General features: G+C 37.8%; 1 protein-coding gene across 4 annotated transcripts in view; it reads right to left on the bottom strand.

Annotated features, from left to right (window-relative positions):
- Positions 1–20,941, bottom strand: part of LOC139974636 (E3 ubiquitin-protein ligase RNF13-like) — a 69,484-nt gene that overhangs the window by 26,846 nt on the left and 21,697 nt on the right. For 3 of the 4 annotated variants that reach the window (XM_071981851.1, XM_071981850.1, XM_071981852.1), the window contains exon 7: positions 129–237. In XM_071981851.1, coding sequence (XP_071837952.1) covers positions 129–237 — 109 coding nt within the window. Of the gene's footprint in view, positions 1–128; positions 238–1,096; positions 1,203–20,941 lie in introns of all 4 variants that reach the window. The other variant, XM_071981854.1, reaches the window with a different exon arrangement.

Here is a 20,941-nt window from a genome sequence, read left to right as displayed (position 1 = left end):
TATCTAATTTCTCTTTCGTGTGTCGAGTGTATGGATAGACTATACTACTACTACTCTCTTAACAGATCCCTTGCGACAAATCGGTACGATCGAAAGGAAGACATAAAGTCTGTTAGGGTGACACTTACCCCAAATATAGCAGGTAATAGCAGGCACAATATGATCACAGATAGGAATGTATAGAAATAGATGAGATATGGTAAAGGCAAGCTGTTTGGCACCAATGTTATCGTAAACCTACACGACATTCAAAAAAACAAAAAAAGAGGAGAAAAAGGACGGAATGTCTTAAAAAGAAATCGAAGCGAAATCGTAAACAAATTCATTCATTTAAAAAACAGTTAATTTACCATACCCCAAAGACAGCGCAATCTGTTAATAACTTGAAGAGAATTTCAAACAGGGACATTTTTGTTTTCCTGATATCAAAAGTTTGTCATTTTTTTAGACTTTGATTTGAAATTTTCGTCATTTGTATTGATTACTGAATAAGGTATCACACAATATTGACAAGTCTCTTTTTAGACTGGTCTTTATCGATAAGAGATTTCAGAGGGCCGTGAGCACAGAGAACTTTAACTATAAATGCATTTGCATGAATTTGCATCAATTTATTAAGACATTATTTCTGGATATCATAGTTTTGAAACTTTTCAGATATATGCAACATTCACTCTGCTTTGATTCTTCTTCAAGCCAGGACTGTCTTTAGGAGGGAAATTAGCTCTTTATAAGGTCATGAGTTTCTCAGGTTTTATGAGGGGCTTAGTGAATGAAACCATGTTCATTATCATTGAAAGAATGAATTACATTCATTGCAAAAATTTGTCAAAAAGACCTAACATACAAATTAGGTCAACAATTGTGAGAAAGTTTTCAGCGAATTTCTCCATTTCCAAAATCTAAATCTTATTTGCCTCTGTTCATGGTCAAAGCCATTTTTCAATTTGTCTTTTGAACAAGAGTCAGACATCAAAGATTCCAGAAATGGTAGAAATTTTTTTAAATTTCTTTTGTTTGAGATAAGGCAAATGCTCATGCACTGTGTCCCCATGGTCCTGAGAAATCATGTCACATGATTAATCACATGACTTACCCCATAAAAGCAGGAGAAGATGAGGCAAGTTGTAATAACAGTAATGAAAGGATATAAGTAGTAACCCCAGGGCAGAGAAATGTCTCGAGTCAAAGTAAGAATGCTCCTGTGTTAATACATAGAAAAGGCAAAACATAGTGGTCACAGAAGCACTACTGGACCCCCAGGAATAAAACTCACAAATATTGAAGTATAATAATAATTATAGCTATACTGTTTCTTGCAATAATAACAGACATTTAATAAAAAATTAGGTAAAAAATTAAGAAAGTATGATCTAACTAGACACAGATTTGAATAAAAGGCACAGGCGATCGATCAATAACTAACGTTCAAAACTGAGAGGAGAAAATAGTCGTCCATCTTTAGAAGATTTGAATGGTTACGGCGGATTTGAACAAAATCGATATCTGGAAAATTAATTTATCGGGTGTGAGCCACTTGTTATTAAATCATTCAATATGAATGGGTGAGGTGCACTGCAGTATCTATTATGAAATACTCATATCTTTAGAATCCTAATGTTCTCAACCATAACATACTTGACATAATGTATTGTGTTTGACCAGTTACTCCACTGCTCACACTAGAGGGTAAAGTGCTATTTTACCACAACTTCTATTTAACTAATCCGGTTAAACTGATCTTGTGCAATCTGAGGTCAGTAGTTTTCTTTTACAACTTACAGGGTAATGTTCTCTATAAATTTCAAGATATACAAGAATTTCACAATCAAATCCTTTAATGACATGCTGTATGGTATATATGCTTGGGTGGAGAGGAGATGGGTGAGATGGATGGAGGAAATGAAGGGGAGGAGTTAGGGAGAGGGGGTGAGGAAACAGAGAGGTGGAAGGGGACAGTGAAGAGGGAGGGAAAGGGAGGGGTTGGGGAGGAACGTGAAGAAGAGGGATGGGGGGAGGAGAAGGAGAAGGAGAGAGGGAAGAGACAGGAGAGTACTTTCAATTGTGTAAACGTTTAATTCGGAATAAACGTGAATCTGCATACATGTGACGTATTTCTTTCTTTGCTTTCTCTTCTGTGATGTTTGAATTAAAATCTCTGAGCGAAAATATACAACTTTTACCGAGGGAAATAATCGAGATGCCATTCCATAGCCAAGTACTGTACTACAGAAAATGGCCAAATAAATTACACTTAAGTGCAAAGACGAGTATGGTAGTTTCTGTAGATGTATACAAAACCATGTAATATTCATGTATGCACACAGTGCAATATGCAGTTATTTAAGATGAGAAAATGAGAAGAAATTCTTCACCTCCCAAAGAAGTTGCAACTTCTTGGATATAGACAGCCTTAAAGGTAGTCAGTACAGGCCCCAAATTATAGCATGCTATAATTGCTACAAGTTTTCAAAAAATACTTTCCTGGAGGTCTGTACTCTCCAAATTGTTCTCAGACTTTTTTTAAGGAACACACACGATGTCTGCATGTCCCAGTGATGAAAATTTCCTCAAAGGTTGTAATAAAAACAGTTTAAGAATCTGACCAAAGGTTACCATACTTGAATATCTAGCATATTTGGGGCCAACACAGCATACCTTTAAGTTGCTAGATCCCATTGATTTAAAAGTGGTCAATTAGTGCCTGCCATGCCTTCCTTCAAGTTGTTTACTCTGTAAACTAGCATTAAGTAGCATTTGTTACTGGTCTGTTACTGGTCAGTAACAAATGCTAGTTCAACCTTCCTGGTCTTATATATGCATATATACATCCAGTAGTGTACTGTGTTATTTGTTAAAGGGCAAAAGATACCAGGTTTATCAGAGCGTAACATTTATATACCTAAAAAACACAGAGACTTTACATGTCCACAAGAGTTGCCCTTTGAAACTCTTGAGGTATGTTATCTTATACAACTGGGTACAAGCTTAAATATGCAGAAATGTGATAGGTGGATAAGGGTAATTGTACATAGGGAAACCATAAGAAGGAAGTAATCAGAGATACGATCAAATTGAACTGTACCAAACCTGCTTGTTTAAACTCTCAACAAGAGCAGGAAAGAATCTGAACCAATATTTCCTTGAAGGAAATGAGTTGGTTGCAATGTTTCAGTGAAAAGCTGAACCTTTTTTTTGTTTTTTTCAAAGTTATTTTCACCTACATAGAGTTAGCCTACAACTTCTAATGTGAAGAAGAACAAATAAATAGGAAATGCATGTCATTCCACATGATTTTGTGTGCTTTGTCAAAGAATTTGCTAGAAATACCTGGAAATATTAGTGCCATGTGTGCACTGAAATTTGAAAAATGTTTCATTTCCATTTTGCAACTCTTTGAATGATCTATGGTACAGTAGTTGGTTTGTTGTAATGGGATGGAGGGTGGGTGGATGTTGGTAGGTGCATACGGGGGGGGGGGGGGGGTGTGGATGCGAGAATGGATCGTAGTATATCTGAAAACCTCGGGTATTGGGGTCGATCCCTCCATACAAAGTTCTAATTAGTTTATTGACGGTATTATAGTCTTTACAGTACCCATATACAGAGACATGAGCAATAAACCCAATTCTCTAGTGGCATCCTTTCAACAACAAGTATGTATGTACATTACCCTATTTGTTTTGGATTTTATCTAATTATTTACATTTCTTGCAGGTATGAGCTGTGACGTCCTACAGTTTTGCTTTTCAGCTACTGTATCGTAAGTTCCTAAATTCCACTGCCAAAGTCAACAGCATGCCCACATGTTTGTTTCCACTTGAGACAAGGAACAAGGAAACATGTACAGCATGAATATATATATATATATTTATATATATAGGATAGTAAGTACCTCCACATTAAGACCAACCAAAGGTCAACAACAATGTACAGGCATATATTCTATACTCACTTATATAAGGAAGTAATACACACTGTACACATACACACATTGAACCTTGCAAGGCCAGACGATCTCAGTAAATTATATCAAAGGAATATTCACAAATTAACTAGTATAAAATTAGGGAATGTTAACCGTAGACAAAGTTTTCTTGCAATTGACTGTAGTTTCTCTCATTTATAAATTTCCTGTAACAATGTTCAGCATTGCCAGTTGTTGGGCAGGATTGTTTTGGACTTTCACATTACATACAGTATAAACCTCACCCAATGCATGCAAGCCTGGCTGCAATGCAGGAGATACACAGAATCTCTAAATTTGTACAGTAAATCCCCATACAGCTCACTATGCAAGCCAATGAATTCCAGTCCCAAGGTACTTCACCAACATCAAGATTCAAGTAGATTGAAAATTCACACAAGAATGGTACTGCAAGTCTGCAACCTTCCGGAATGATACTGTAGATATCGAAGGAAGAGGGCGATGACCCTGAAGAGCGTAGCATATATTGTTATGTGCACCCTCAATGGTGAATAAAGCATGTTGCAAGATGGAACCATCTTTGTTTGTTGTGTCACAAGTACAGTAGAAGTTCCCCAAAAATATGACAGGTTTTGGCATCGAGCTGTTAGATTATATTGATTCACGCAATATCCACAGAACTAGTTTGTATTAAGGGACAGTTTGGCAGCAATGATTGCCCGGATTGGCCAAAATAAAGAAGGTAAAGAAGACATACAGTGTTACCACAATTCATGTCAATTCTATTTGGTGAATAACATATACAGGCAATGACCATGCTGCAAGTGTGTCTTTACTGTGGCAGGTCCCAACGGCCTACATGCACTTCTCAAATCGTTATCCTCACCGTCCAAGCTAAGTGAGAAGACCCTTCCGGCAGCTTGAAACCTTGTTCAAGGACCAGTGTTCCCTAAAGCCATTAAGAATAGCTACCACCTTGTAGAGGAGGTCAAGGGGACAACAGTGCAAAAAGTTTGACCAATATGTGTCTAGGAGAGAGGTAACTGAGGAATGATGTAAACTTGAATAACTATGTACGTCCCTTTCCAGAAGGGGGTGCAGGGTGGGGGGCGGGGGAGGCCAATGAAATACAGTAGGTAATATTCAGAAATGACACTTTGTTAACTGCCAGGAACAACTGTTTCCATTGACTGTACAGTTGCTGAACTGCATACATGACAGCATGTTAGACAACTGGAAATTAAAATCTAGACACTTTGCACAAATATTGATATATCAAGTCTTTTCATGCATGCATGTCATTTGCACCTGGCCTACATCGGATCAACAAAAAAGGAAAAGTGGCTTTTACAATAATTATTCATTTTCTCATTAAATAACAGGTTGCCAAAGATAGGCATAGTCCTTTTGTGTACAGTATATATTATGCGTGTGTGTGTATTTATGTGTTTATGTATGTGTCAATAGTCTGGTTCCCAGCCGACACTTCACGGATTGGGTATTACCTGCATAAACCTGTCTGGAATATGAACTGTGACTAAGATAAAAATATGGCATTCATTTCGTTTACTGAAAAAAAGTAAACAATGGGAGTTATTGATACACTTCTTTTTTTCTTGGTAAATGCAGTCAACCAGAAGTCAGGTTTTCCCTTAGGTTTTTCCATAACCACTAGAAAGGTATAAAGTGTGGACCACTAGCATGAAAAGAAATTCCAAACACAGACAAGTAGAACGGCTACAGCGTGGGAGGAAATGCCCTTGGCAACATGAATGACAATCACTGTAAAAATGGTAAAATGAAATGATATAGTGAAGGTTGAGGCGGGAAGGGGGGGTTCTTTTTCATCATAGATCTGCAGAATGGTGGATAAATTGTGAGACTACACTAGATGTTCGCGTATCCAATGGCAGCACTAGCAAAGAACTCTGGGTGACTGGTGGTGGGCACAGGGGGGGGGGGAGGTTGGGTAAATAGAGCTCATAAATTATGGTAGATTTAAAAATAACAGAAAGTGTGCATGGCCGGGGGGGGGGGGGGGGCACGGTGCTACAACATGTAACTCATTTTGTAGGTCCCAGGTAGGTTGAAATGGGCACATGAGTAGAGTGACAGGGTCAAAGATTTAAGAGAGTTTTAGGCGTAATATTACATTCACATCACCCTAACCGCTGTGTTGACATTTATTTCACTTTTGAAGCAAAATCATGCGAGTCAATTATACAGTAGGCTAGTATATAACCAAGGGAAGGAACAGGTAGGGAGGAAAGGAAGGGTGCTTTAATCGACAGAGAGGGCATGACACAGGAGGCATGAGTACACCAGAGATTGTGGGTCATAACACTGACCTGGGTGTCCAAGGGGGGAGTGTCCTCGATGGGAATCAGCGAACGAACCCATTCGCTACCGAGATTCAACTTTCATGCCACATGATAATAATCATACAAACAATATGTTTGGAACAGTATCTTTATTGAAAGTCAACAACAGGGCAGCTGAAATGCATGCTGTGTTAAAGTGTACTTCCTACACCCTTAAATATAGTTGAACTGCTATTGCTTAAGAAACTTAATTTTGAAACTGTTTTGAAGTTATCACCCCCCCCCCCCCTGAATGACTTAGGAGGGATTCCACCACCTGTTGGTAAGTGAAACTTTTCCCTGATATTTCAGGTAGACCACAGTTATGAATACTTCCACAGAACACTATCACATGTCTCCATTTAAGCCTAGAACGGCTTTGGTTTCATTGTTGGGAACTTGTATTTCAGTCATCTGAAACTTCCTCTTTACTTTCACAGGCGAAGTCTTCGAAACCCAACCCTGAGGCTACAATTTCTATAGTTTGACCTTTGCAAAGCTTCCTTTAAAGCCGGGGGTGTTCATATTTGAGGAATCAAAGGGGGGGGGGGGGGACTGATACCAAAATGCCAATTATCCTTGGAAACTGTATGAAAACTCTTTTACTCAGGATCAGACATCCCACAATTGTTACCTCCTTTTCCTTGCCTTCATGTTGGCACGGTTCGATAAATTGCCCAAAGATACTCAGATACTGTACTTCAGATACTCATTTGTGCCTAACTCTATTCATATATATATTTAATTCAAAAGTGAGAAGATTAGTTTCTTACTTGTAGGACTTGCTGTATATTTGTTGTATTATTGCATGTGTATCGCAGTTTATTGACTTAAACTATTGCTAATTTTTTTTTCTCTCTTTCGTTTACGACCTGTGTAAGCCGAATTTCCGATTGTGGACAATAAATTCAAATTCAAAGTCATTGGTAACTGGTAGGTTGGGACTGGATATGCAAGATCAACTATTCTTCAGTGCATGCTCAAAGTTAAAGACCCAGCCAGGAGTTCTCAACAGTGCAGTCTCAACAATGATCAAATCGACAGTATGGAAATGTGCTCCCGAAGGGTCATGAGGGCGGTATTGAAGAACTTAGCATGCATAGACTCCGGATGCATGACCTTATTAATTCACCTTGGCTTCGGCTTTGAGTGTGCAACGTGTCAGTTTACTGCCGTGTTGGACGAATCTAACCGTAATAGTAATTACCGACTTTGCGATCCGCTTTATCATCATTGCCCACTTAACAATCCGCGGTCCCTCTCTCAATTTTGCAAGGTCGATAAGAGTGACTTCATCGTTTTTGCTTTCGGAAAACTGAAAAATATGAATCTTCAGGTCAAACATGGCCTATTGTACAGTACCTCGCAAGCCGAATATCTGTTGAGTACGGTACGGGCTCCTGTGGAAAGCAGTGCTTCTGCACTGAGCAGGACTACCCTCATTAAAGATGACAATCATCAAAAATAAAAAAATAAAAATGATAACCCAGATAAGAGTGTAACTCTTTAACGTCACTTCACTATTATGCAAAGAGTCTGCATTTGAATTCTTCCTTATCTAGATACACAATATAATGAGCAGGAAGTGTTCTGCCCTGTTCAACAAGAAACCAATGTTACAGTACTTCCTGTTTAAACTAAACGAGCAGCATCATATCCCGCACATCCCATGTGAAACAGTCTGATTGCAACTTTCACTTAGAGCACTGTTAAAGAACAAGAGTCGTTATTCATACTTGTACTGTACAAATATTTAGCTAGATGAGTGCTTATTAAATTAGCTATTTTAAGTTGATATTTGATCAATTACTGGCTATGAATTGATACTAATAATTACAGTATCTCTTATAAATGTTTTCATATTCTTACAATTGTTTGATACTATACTTGCTAGGTTTTCATATATTAATGTTTGTATCTCACATCCTGTTTGATATGAGTATGCAATTACCCTCGTGGTTTAATAAAGTTGATCTAATCTAATCTAAAATTAGGAATGGTCGAAACTTAACCAGTCTTGTAAATTGCTTTTTACATATGATGTATTCCATCACATTCATCAATGCATGGAGAGTTCCAAAAAGCTGTGAAAACAAGTCTTAAAAGTTCACAATACAAGTACAGCATTTACATACATTTGTAGCAATAACTACTGATTCACTTTAAATCTCAAATGAAACTGTCGAGTTAATGATTGTAATTGCAGTCTGCAAAGCCACTACCCATTTGGTTTCATTTATTAAAGGTTTAGTCAGACTTAAAACTGCCCCCAAATTCGGCAAAAGTCTGTTCAATAGTTATCAAAAGTGCTTTCCCGGGCTGGAATTAATTTCTAGAGCTCTGATCAATGAATTATTCCCAGACAGAGAGGACGGTTCTAATAATAGGCAATGAAATGTCTAAGAGAGAGGAACAAATGCTCGGAAGGGTGGGAGTAAAAAGTTTGTTGGAGTTATAACATGAGGGACCATTGTGGAGGGGGTGGGGGGGGGAGGAGGAGGAGTTAGGATTGCGATTCTGAACACTAGTGACAAAGACTTGTAAGACCAAAACTGCTGTCTCTACTATATTTCTACAATATCTGCTTTCTATTGATTGTTGCTTAGTCATGGAACATATTTACTGTACAAATATACAAAGTTGCTCCTTTTTTATGAATCATTAAAATGACTGACAAATATCTTTGTCATCTTGAAACCATTTATGCACATGACACCATACAAGGAACTTTCTGTCACCTTAATACTATTGCCACTTCATCTCTTATTATTCCTTTTTGAAATTTTCTGCAGATCAGCATGACCTTTCACATAATGACACCCCAAAACTGCTAGAGATGCTAAAATGATCAGCTAACAATATTTCCTAGCTGCGATTAGTTTACCGTTTTCCCACAATTATTTCTACTTTTTAGAGAACCTTGTTTTTCAACTGTTTATACATTGGTCAAACACCTATAAAGATAGTAATTAGCCAAGGAAACCGTAATTGTCACATTTTGTGAAATTTGAGCAAAATTGCAAGCTAGGGCTTAATCTACCATGATCAGCAATATTAACCCAGATCTAGCCAAATGCTAGTCACAATTGGACGTAATTTGCAACATTCTTTCTATTGTTTTTCTGGGGTAACTATCAGCAAAGTTCTGGTTGTCTACAAGTATCATCCAAATAGTGATGCAAACCTGCATAAATGGTTTCCAGATCAGGATCCTATTATAAACTACAGCGTGATAAATCTCTGACAGTCAAACGTACAAAAAGAGGCGATCCCTTGCGTTAATCATTGAAAGAGCCAGCAAGAAAGTGTTTGTGTGTAAGTGGAAGATTTGCATGAATCTGTCTCCTAACAGTTACGACACAACAGACCGTTAATTAGTTCTACTATATAGTGTGCATATATACAGTACTACCACTTTTTATAAGCATTTGACTGGAAAGTAGCTTAACAAACTGATCTATTGTGCTAAAATTAGTTACTCGATTTGCCCAGTACGAGGTTTATGAAACTTATATAACATTTGTGTATTTAATCATAACATGTCTGTGTATGTGTGCATGTATGTATGTATATGTATATATCAGTTTGATATTATAGCTACATCCAATAAAATGTTTATAAAAAGTGGCAGTTACAAAAGTAGTGTAGTTGCAAATAGGTTTTAAATTCCATAGCAAACTACAATGGAAACCCACATTATGGTTGATGTTCTGAGATGTACAGTACTATACTGCACACTTAGGCTATTTAACACAACTGTACACGTGTGTAAGTCTCTGCCAGTTAAATGCAATGAGGTGAGACCTGTCAGGAATTCCGGGTCGCCTGGCTATAGAAAGCCGCCCGGCCATAGAAAGAGACAGACAAAACTTTTCCTTGTGTCCGTCTCCCGGATTCCTGCTCGCTAGGACTTCATCTTCTGTCTATTAGTACAGTATTAGTCTACGAGGACAAGTTACTTACAGGGTAAAGAGCTATTAAAGCCAGTAAACATTTACGACTCTAAAGCTGAACCGCAAACAATCAACTGTCTCTTCTCAATCCTACATCTGGGAGATGATTATCTCTTAAGGAAATAAAACCGTCTGTTAACAAATAAGAGTCGGTCTATTAATAAAATAAATTGACATCCTGGTTCTATATAGTCAACACCATCTGTAATGTCAGGCCACACTGTTACCTATCTGTTACCTACTGTACCATGAGAGTTCAAAGGTCAAGGATATACTGTACATACAGTAGATAGTAGTTGGAAATCTAAGTTGAAGAGGGAACAACTTTGACATGCCAAGGGCCAGTGGGAAAAACCTACAGAATATTTTAATCTGCAAAGTTTATTTGTGTCACCACTCCAGATGAATATGCAGTAGTAAAGTGCATTGAGTCACATGGTATCAAAGCTACATCTTGTGTTCAGTCAACAATTCGTGACCAAAATCAGTTCAATAATTTCAGAATCACAATTCCATATTTCCTGTACATAAAATGCTACTTTCTATTTAGCAACTACAGTATGCACATTGATATCAAAACATAATTTTGTATGATTAGAAAATGATGTGCACTCAAAATAATACAGATGAAATTTTATGAAATTAAAGCTAAAGCTAGAATCATTGGCATTGCTGGCATTAAAATAATGAGAGTTCTCGATATGATATCTCAGTATCGGGAATTCTCTAAGTACGATAATAGTCATAATGATACAATATATACATGCAGAATGCCCTTTGTTCTAACTAAGGTGATCAGATGTCCCATGCTTATTCTGGGGACAGTCCCTCCCCAGATTCAAAGTAGTATTTCCATGAAATGTACCCGATATACCCCTATTTGTAGAAAGGACGTTAATACTGAATGTCAATTTAACCTGTTTGTTCTTCCATTCTTAGAAACAACTTTACAGTGAGCACTAAACGTTTACAAAAGCTGAAGGCACCACAGATTGTTCAATCAATGTCATAGCCTGTCATTCACGTGAGCATTTCTTTTGGCACTGGATTAGTTAAATTGGACAACAAAAAGAGCCTTACTTACAGTGCATTTATCGTTGAAATATAGAACCACTACCTAGAACACTGTGATGCCCTCAAAATTCCCACCCTCCCTTTAAACATACTGTACAGTGTACACGGTAAACTATAACCCTTGATGCCGACATGTGGTTGATGTTGATGACATTAATATCAATATCTAGTCCCTGAATTTCCTGGATAGAGTATCACATGATCGATCACCTGACTCTAGTCTTGATGGATAAATTTAGCTAACTAATTAAGTAATGGTCAACGTAGCAACAAGAAACCCTTGGAACCAAAGTTAACATTTAATCAGAAATCCATTAGAACTCATCTTCAAAGGTTTCAGCTGTTCACCTCTGTTGTCCTTTGACCTAAACACAAAAACAATAGAGTTCATTTAATCACTAAAGTGGCCCAACACCCACACATACACCCGCACGCACACACCTACCATCACCATAGCATGGATTCCCATTGCCTTTGGCAAGGAATAACATAATGTATTTGGATATATCACATATAAAGATAAGGTAGATAGCATTTTAAATGAAAAACTTGAGCATAATCAGTGCCATTTTCTTTCTTAGCTGACCTATCCATTTCAAGCAACTGTTTATATTTGCTCACAAAGATAAAATCTGCACTAGCCAATAACTAAGAAGACTTTTCTCAATAAAAACTTTCTTTGACCGGGGAAAGATTCATAAATTATTATTCATTTCCAAGATGCAAAATCCCCGTCTTTACGTAACTTGCTTGCGAAGGAGTTTTCACTCATTGACTTGTGATCCCGTAATTATCCAACACCAGATGCTGACAGCACATTTGAATTTGAAGCACATGCAGCTCTACTGTAAGTTAACCGAAAGCTGCTCCCTCTTTTCACGACTGATAGTCGAACAATAGAGTAAATTTAAACCACTCGACAACCATGCGTAGGAATATGAAAGAGAAATCGTTCTCCATTATTGTAAAGGAAATATTAACACTTACACTTGACGTGGCGAACAAAAACAGCTACGTAAGAGTAGTACTCAACACTTATGGTGACACACAAGAGACTTTATATTGCATTAAGTAGTTGCATTAAGTAGGTTGCATTTCAAAATTTAACATTCTTGACCCTACTGCACTTCTCCAACGTACACTGAACGATGCTTCTCAGGATTTAACAGAGGCGCAACAATCCAACCCTCTCCTTTATCTATGTGATAGAGATTAGAACTGTCATGAAATAACTTCCCCAAACAGCCTAGAAAAATCTTATTCCATTCGGGAGATAATCTTCCTTCACACACAAGGCAGAAGACTTGAGCAAGTCTAAATGTGACATCATCAAGCCACATGTTCTTCATTTTTCAATTATGCTGCGGTCTATTATATCAAAGCTCCTTACATACTATTAATCTAATGATAGCACTGCTTTGAGTTTCACCACTGTTAAAATTCCGCCTTTAGACTATGAAAAGAAAACCGAACGGAAAGTGAAAGGTTTTAGATCGTACAGTAGCTGGCACTATGACATCACAGATTACCAATACCACAGCTCCCAGTCACGACTTTGAAACTGGGATATCTGCAGAATGGAGCAAGAGATTTCTTAACTGTCTTGCAGAGTTGCTCTTCACAAAGACCACTGTCACATAAAGTATCTAAGATATAGATGATTGTTGGGTTCGTGTCCCCCTTTTAAGTACGGTTAGTGCATCCCGTTCTAATGAACCCAACGAAATGCATCTTGCTCGGTCTTTATACTTTGGAACTTAGCACGGGCGACTGAAAGACCTCAGGGTATTCACGAGGGGGGAGGGAAGGGCGGGGAGGGGTGGCACTATAAAAGTTGTAATAAAACAACTCTAATTCCGATTATAAATCAGTAACATTTTTATCATATTTCTCTTGGAATCCCTTCTCTGGCACTGTTTTCTCTGTTGTACTGAATCAAATGATCTCTGGTTCCACGTTACCTGGTAGAGCACACGCAGTGCCTCTAACCCCAAGGTCACTGGTTCATATCCTGCTTTGGGCAAAACTTTTTGTCGCTTGTTTCTGGTTTCTTTATAATTTCTCGGTCAGTTTTCTGTTGGTCGTTGACTTTGTTAAATATTGCAACAGAAATGACCTCTTGTGCTTCGGTCATGTACTCACAGGAATCTACTGTACCATTGTAAATCCCTCATGTGCATGCGTTGCTTTTCAAAACAGACCAACAGAATCTGCTTCAACAGGACTCATAAAAATCTGTTATTAAAACATTAAGCATGGTCAAATTTCCAAATTATTCCCTGGTAGGAGTTTTAAGTTACACTTTATATTAAATTACGTATATATGTCACATATATGGGAAGCTGGTGTTTAAATTTGAAAACCCTTGTACACAGTTTGGTTACCAACAGCTGTGCGGATATTATTCAACTGCTTTATCTGGCCGCGTAATATGAAACCCACGAGTTAAGAGAACAAGTTTACAATAGGAATGAATTATTCATTGAATGTGCTTTGCAATGAAACTGCAACACAGCTACAGTATGCAACTCTTCTACATTCATCCCAAAACATGCACATTGCATGGTATCGTCAATGACGTGTTAGAAAACGACTAAGGTGCTTTCACTAAGGTGAAGGCACGCACCTTCGTTGGCACTAAGGTGCCTTCATTGTGATGGATATATGTGTTAACTAGGGATAATACAGTTTATATCTATATTCAAATGAACCACCATGGAGGCAGACCCTTGGGGAATATCCCTCATTTGAAGAGGAAATTATGCTATCCCAAACGAATGGGCAAATGCTTGAACTGTACAGTATTTTATCATGACAAGGAAGGGGCAGCAGGGGGCTGGGTGGGGAGGGATGCAGGGGATGGAGGGGCATCACAATAAATTGACATGTATGGTTCCTAAACAAGACGTTTTTCTTTGTGACAATGCTGACGTTCCTGTCCTACATACGTACTGTACATATCTTGTTTGTTGATAAATGAAAGATTTGATCTTCCACCCTATAGTATGAGGGAACGTATACATATATATTACTGTTGAAAACACATTTGTTTGAGTTGATATCTACTTAGAATGGTGAAGCTGGGCATAATCGGCCCACTGAATTATAATGTGGCTCATACAGAAACTCCGGTACAGTGTTCACTACAACATCTACCGAGCTTGGTAAAGTACTTCACATTGAGCATTAAAATGGACCCTGCAATGCAACTTTTGTCTAACATACCAACCACAGTGTTCGTAGTATCATATGTGCATACATGTGTTTTTCAAGAAGTTAAATCATCCACGGATATCAACAGCTGAGCAAACAAGACCCCCAAACAACTCGATCCACTCTCAACCTCCCCCTACACCCCCCCCCGTACCCCCTCCAGTCCCCTTACATTGAGACTGTGACACTGTGCTCATTTCGGTCAGACAGTGTTACCTCAGGCAAAGTTGCAATGCCTCTTTCAAACAGGAACAGACATAGAATCTTGTTCAAAGGTTAATGAGGCGTGATCTACACACGAATACAGTGCATAGTGTGTATTAGTACTCAACAATATATATAAAGTCACTTAGTATGGTAGGCATGTCATGTTTACCACGTGTTGGGTGAACTGGCTGAGATAAATGCTTACGTCATATTCATTTTATATAACACCCCGCACCCATTGTTAACTAGTAAAACCCATTCACAAATTACAAGGTCTTTGCGCCACACTTTGGGTTAGTATCCACCAAACTATAAAAAACCCAAAGCAGGCTGTATTGTACAAAGTCAGGAGCTGTGACCTATTCTGTCTGTCATACAACCTGGTTTCAAAAACAGATGTGACACTGAAACTGATGCCATTTTATGAGTGACTCATTAATGTTAAGAGCTTCAATATTTTTAGTTGCAGCATTTTGCAAAACTTATCGCTATATTACAAACCATAAACGTTATTACATAAAGCGTAATAATTGAAAGGGGCATACATGTGTTGCGATGATGTCATATTGAGACTTGACCAAGTCTTTAGCCTTGTGTGTGAAGGAACATTTATGTGGGTGGTACAGTATATTATATCCCAAAGGAATAAGATCTTGCTTAGCTGTTTTGGGTAAGTTGTTCAACACAGTCATCTGAATATGTAACCAATGAAGATGATTAGGTTTGTTTCTACTTGAACACAAAATATAAGCTCTAAAATGATCTGGTTTCATGCCTCCTCTATTGGTTCTGGTTAACTAAAAGTTGTTGTTTACCTAGATCTCTTGTGAACTGGCCTTCCAAAAGACATCTGGAGGAAGTAAACCAACTGATGCTATCTCCCACCCATATGGACAGAAAAGGTTGGTTGGAATGTCTTACACACTTGGTAGTAACAATTGACCCTTGTAATTGGCACTTTATTGACACAGACTTCCTACAGAGGTTGAGTTTTAAGTAGGCGATGACTGATGAACGTTCAAATTATGGTAAATTCTTCTTTAATGTGGCAGTATATGATTAATTGAAGTATCCATTCATATTTAACCATTTGTAAGATTTACTTAAAGTACCAAAACTAAAGCCTTGTTCACAATTTGAGAGGGTCTGACCCCACAAGGGGGATCAAGATCATAGTTTGGATGCTCGAGTGCTCGGGATCGGCCCCCTAAAATCATGATCTCCCTCCCAGGGATGATCCTGACCCTACTAGGGTGATTGAGATTGTAGTTTGGACACTCGCGGACTCAGGATCAGACCCCCGAGATCATTGACTATTTTTATATGTTATTACAGCAATGTCTGATTACCTACATGAGAATTGATCATGGTAATTAAAAAAGGGATATGTTTTTACAGATCTCCCTTATTAGTGATATCAAAATATATTGGTTTTTACCAGGTGCATGATCGATGGCAAAATTCTATTTAAATGAAAACACCTCATTTCATTACATTTTATGAAAAGGAAACACCATTTTGTCAAACATTAAATACCTTTCTGCTACCAGTCCCAAACTTTTATCTCGATTGAAGACCACATATAGATCTCTTAAAAAAAAATTTCTATGTATAACTTAACTCAATATCACAAAAAAAAAATGGAGGGGATAGACTAAGAAATATACAAGACATATTTTTCAGGAGTTATCATGCATGTGGCAACGATGCCAATAACTTGACAATTTTCCTGAAATTTGTCATTGCTATGGTATTCTGTAGTTATACTTATAGTGAGATCCTAACTACTCTCAGTACACATATTTTACAGTACCGTAGTTGCCTGTACTTGTACTCCTCCTCAGAGATATGTACTCACTCTGGTACTCGTTCTGGTACTATATAATTAGACACTAGTGTAGCATTTGTGCCTTTAACCTAGTACTCATACTCATAGCATGGGGATTTATCTTGTATTGGTACTGTTACAAGTCAGCTCAATTCTGTACATGTACATGTATGTCGCTTTCGACAATCTGGTAGAAGTGGAAGTCCAAACTGGGTATGGTGAACACGAACGTAAGATCAATTTGAATATGAACTGCTTTGGTGTTTCCATGAAATGAGGCTAAATAACATATAGAAAGACCTTCGGTGATTCAGGCTAGTAACAATACCTGTTTACCATACCACAATTTCCATTCACTCAGTACCCAGGTCAATTACAACTACAGTGAATAGATTTCCTGTGGGGTTATCGGCCAATCTTTTAATACACTGTGACTGTGTGCTGTACCCTTTATTGAATTCTTCTGAATCTATTGAATTCTTGTCAAACACTTTTCTGCGTTGACGAAATTGTTGTCTCCACCTTGAATAGGCTGTCATAACTGATCTATTTTTTTTGGGGGGGGGGGGGTTGGTGTTGTTCCGCACTTATGGATCTCGCTGGGTGTATCACATACAAACCAATGATAAAAAACACCACATTCAACTCATACCAGAATATGGAATCCTAAGCAATATCATTATTGTATTGACTAAATTCCAAATTTGTCATTTTCCTTTATGTTCTAGGATTCTGCACTGATAACAAACAAGGTAAAGTATGTATGGTTTATTTCATGAGGAGAACGGGAGATACTTAAAGTAACTGCACATGTAGGTCTTGTCTCTAAACTTTCATAGCCACTTTATCTACCACAATTTGCAACATACAGCATCCATCTACACTTTAAAGTGAAAAACTTGTGACAACAACATGTGTGTTCAATTTGTCTAAAGTTTTGTGTTCGGGTTGGAATTTTGTTTCTAGGCAGTCTGCTGTTTTTTTCGCACTTGAACAGAATGACTTTTGCAGCTTTCATGAGCACGATTCTATGAGCAAACTGAATGTTATTATCATCTTCTTCTTTTGGGGGAGGGGGGGAGGGGTACATTTTTGCAAAGCTGTACACGGAGAGGGACTGCTGTTTGTCATAATGACAGATCTGTACAAAGAGGTTATATCAACAGGGTGTACTACAACATTATTATTCTACCTACTGGCAGAATTGATTACTTTACAACACTTCCTTGTGCTTCAGGGAAACACACTCACCTGCAGTGGACATGTGACTTTCAAATCTATAGTGACAGTGCAGAAATCATGAAATGAGCACAGAGGTATTTCCCTATATATCTAGCCAGTTAGTCGGTACGTGTATACTTCAAACAATGAGCCACGTTGAATACCAGAGCAGACAATCTTCCCGGTATTTCATGGTACATTGGTCTGACCGCTGTTAATATTACAGCACACAGCTAGGTTTTGAGCAATTTTCAATCAGCTCAGAAAAAACAAACTTGCCATGCTAAACTAGCCCCCATTGTCAGCCTCAAACCTCCTGTTACACACAGGTATTGTTATGCACATCAATTGTTAAAAATTCACTTCAAACTGCCAATTTCAGTTCCCCTTGTATGGCGCCTGTTTCAATACAATGGAGCTTTTACCCATTTATAGAAGGAGTATAGTAGGTCCTACTGTATGTTTTAACTCCCTGTAGTGAGTCAGATCACACACCTGAACAACCAGAAAATTCTAGAACACCAGTGCATGTGATACACAGAAAATTTATGACAGTCATTAGAGTGACTCAGCAGAAGGGAGTGTGAATGTTATTGTTCCATTCAATGTCTGATGAAATTTTAACTGTAAAAAAATGGGTGTGATCAGTAACCACACAAAACAAGGTTGAAAAATCACAGAAAAATAAACTGCATTGACACTGAAGGGGGGGTTTTATCTGGAGGGTTAATTAACTTTAGGTCTAAAAATCTGAGAAGCTTAAAACTTAGAAGCACCTTTGGGCTGGTGAAGCTTGAACACAGTTCCTAAAATGCCATTTGCCACATATTGCTGGTTATAGGTTGAGTTTTCAGATTCTGTGTCGAAAGAGAACTTATTGGAAGCAGGTGTGTTGTTGTTATAAATGCACAGTAACGTTTCTGTTTTTATGTTTTTTCTTCAATATTTTTCACTCTTTATGTTCTGACATTGTATATATGGGAGTAGTTGGCATAAACTTCATAATTTCATTACGACAGTTGTTAAGTTTAATTTGTTTTTTTTTAAATGCCATTTGACATATCATGAGTGAACAGTCACATTCTTACTGCCTAGCAATATTTCTCGCTCCTCTGGTGATAAGATATACAAAGATCTACGACTTTTACGTTAATCTAGATATAGTAAGAGTCTCTTTAACCTCCGGACAGTGCAATTCTGCAAATTCTGTCAATTTCAACATTTTTCTGGGACTATGCTACTGATGTAACTATGCCAAAATATTCTTGTACAGAAACTCCCGAGCCACCTTTCAAATGATCAACATGTTTTTAGAAGAGCTCCACAGTTTCCTGTGCCTTTCATCAAAACCAATTAAGTTTTTGTGTATACTGTCCCTGTTTGAGTCTATTTGCCTTGCCCTACGAGAGAATTGCTTAGTAAATAATTCAAATTGCAAAAGCCACTCCTCATCGGTGATAATGTTTGACGTCTCCGTAGGAAACTAAGGAAAAATGTTGATTCCTACTCTAAAACAGCTGCAGGACACATACAGTCAACAAACCTTATACATAAGGGGGGGGGGCTGGGTGTGGGGGGGGGAGGAAAGCAATCTATCAATGCTAACAGACAGCTCTGGTTGAATAAGCTATTGTCACTTAGTCACCAAGGAATGACATTACTATAGACACTGACTTCAATATCTTCTTAGCTGCTAATTTAAGTAATCTGACAATAACCCAAATCAAACAAGTTCTGTTTGAATGGAATGCATTCACTCTAGCAGCTTGCAGGGCTTCACGTAGAACACTAAGTTCTTACTTTAAGACAAACTTCATCTACTGACCTTTGAAGTGTTCAAAAATAAACACTAAATTGGTTTAAAAAAAAGAAAGGGCTGCATAACATAGGAGAAGTTGGAAACAGATTTTTACCTGTAGATATTTGCAACAGTGCTCATACGGACAACACACCATCCTGATGTGGTATAGGGAAAAGCAAATGCCCCAGGATGGGGAGGGGGGGTGGTGGGGGGATTGTATGGAACAAAAAAAACCCAGAAAGGCTTACAGGAGAGACCCCTTATTTTTTTCCCCTTAAAAGGACAATGGTACAACCGCTAGAGAAAATTTAACTATTAATCTGCATATTTTCCACACAATCCATTTCAACCGGCAGTCTTTTAACGAAAGGAATGTGTGATACAAAATTTGTCAATAAGCTGCTAAATTGACATCATGATAAGTAACTGCAGCTCAGCTTTTTGTAATCAATTCTTGCATTTTCTCTTTCATGAGATTCAATACCGAGATCCCATTGCAATGAAGGTCATTGTCAAGGATACTTCAAGGTTTCATTTGTGACAAATAAAGTAAAAGCGAAACTTTTTGTAAGTTTTCCCCAAAAATTTATATTTTTATGACATACTTGTAAATTTAACGGTACCATTAGGACGACATTGGGTTCAGCTATGTCATCGCTAATATGACAATTTTCATTTCGTGAATGAAATCTATGAGGGTTTCATTACAAAGAAAATTGAAAAACTGCTATCTGCAGGGAATAATTAATCCGGTCACTCATCGCAAGAAAGCGCATGTAAAATGGTCAACTAGCTATAGCGTACAGATGTATAGCAGGTTTTTTCTATTTTTTTGACCAAAACACCACCGAAGGAGAATTTATTGCACACCACGTCATCTATAAGCATCTGAGTGACCTTTGACCTCGTCCACATAGTGTTTTTATAAGAGGATAAAGTCAGTCTTCAAAACAGCTACACAAAATGTGGACACTAAATTATTCCATGATCTAAAGTTTGAGAGAAAAATACTTGATTGGATTTGGTTATATATATAGACTTGTTGACCACATGCAATGAAGAAGGTTCCTTTAAAGTATGATTCAATCTTGTCACAACAACCGACTCTTCAAAATGACATTGTAACCAAAGGAACTGGTAGTCACTGGTATCAATTGAAACTTGAAAAAGAAAAACATACCTCGGAAATATTAAACTTGGGAAATTGTTTGTCAAAGAACTCTTTCAAAACAAAAATTCACTTACGCAATATCCACTGTAACAACAGAAGGATGAAATTGAACCTGAGAACATTGTACCTATTGCATAGTTTCTGTGTTCCCCGCTGTAAGAAAATGTCGCAATTTTTTCCACTTC

The sequence above is a fragment of the Apostichopus japonicus genome, chromosome 10, assembly GCF_037975245.1.
Source record: "Apostichopus japonicus isolate 1M-3 chromosome 10, ASM3797524v1, whole genome shotgun sequence".
Classification (NCBI taxonomy): Eukaryota; Metazoa; Echinodermata; class Holothuroidea; order Aspidochirotida; family Stichopodidae; genus Apostichopus; species Apostichopus japonicus.
This window is presented reverse-complemented; position numbering and strand designations above follow the sequence as displayed.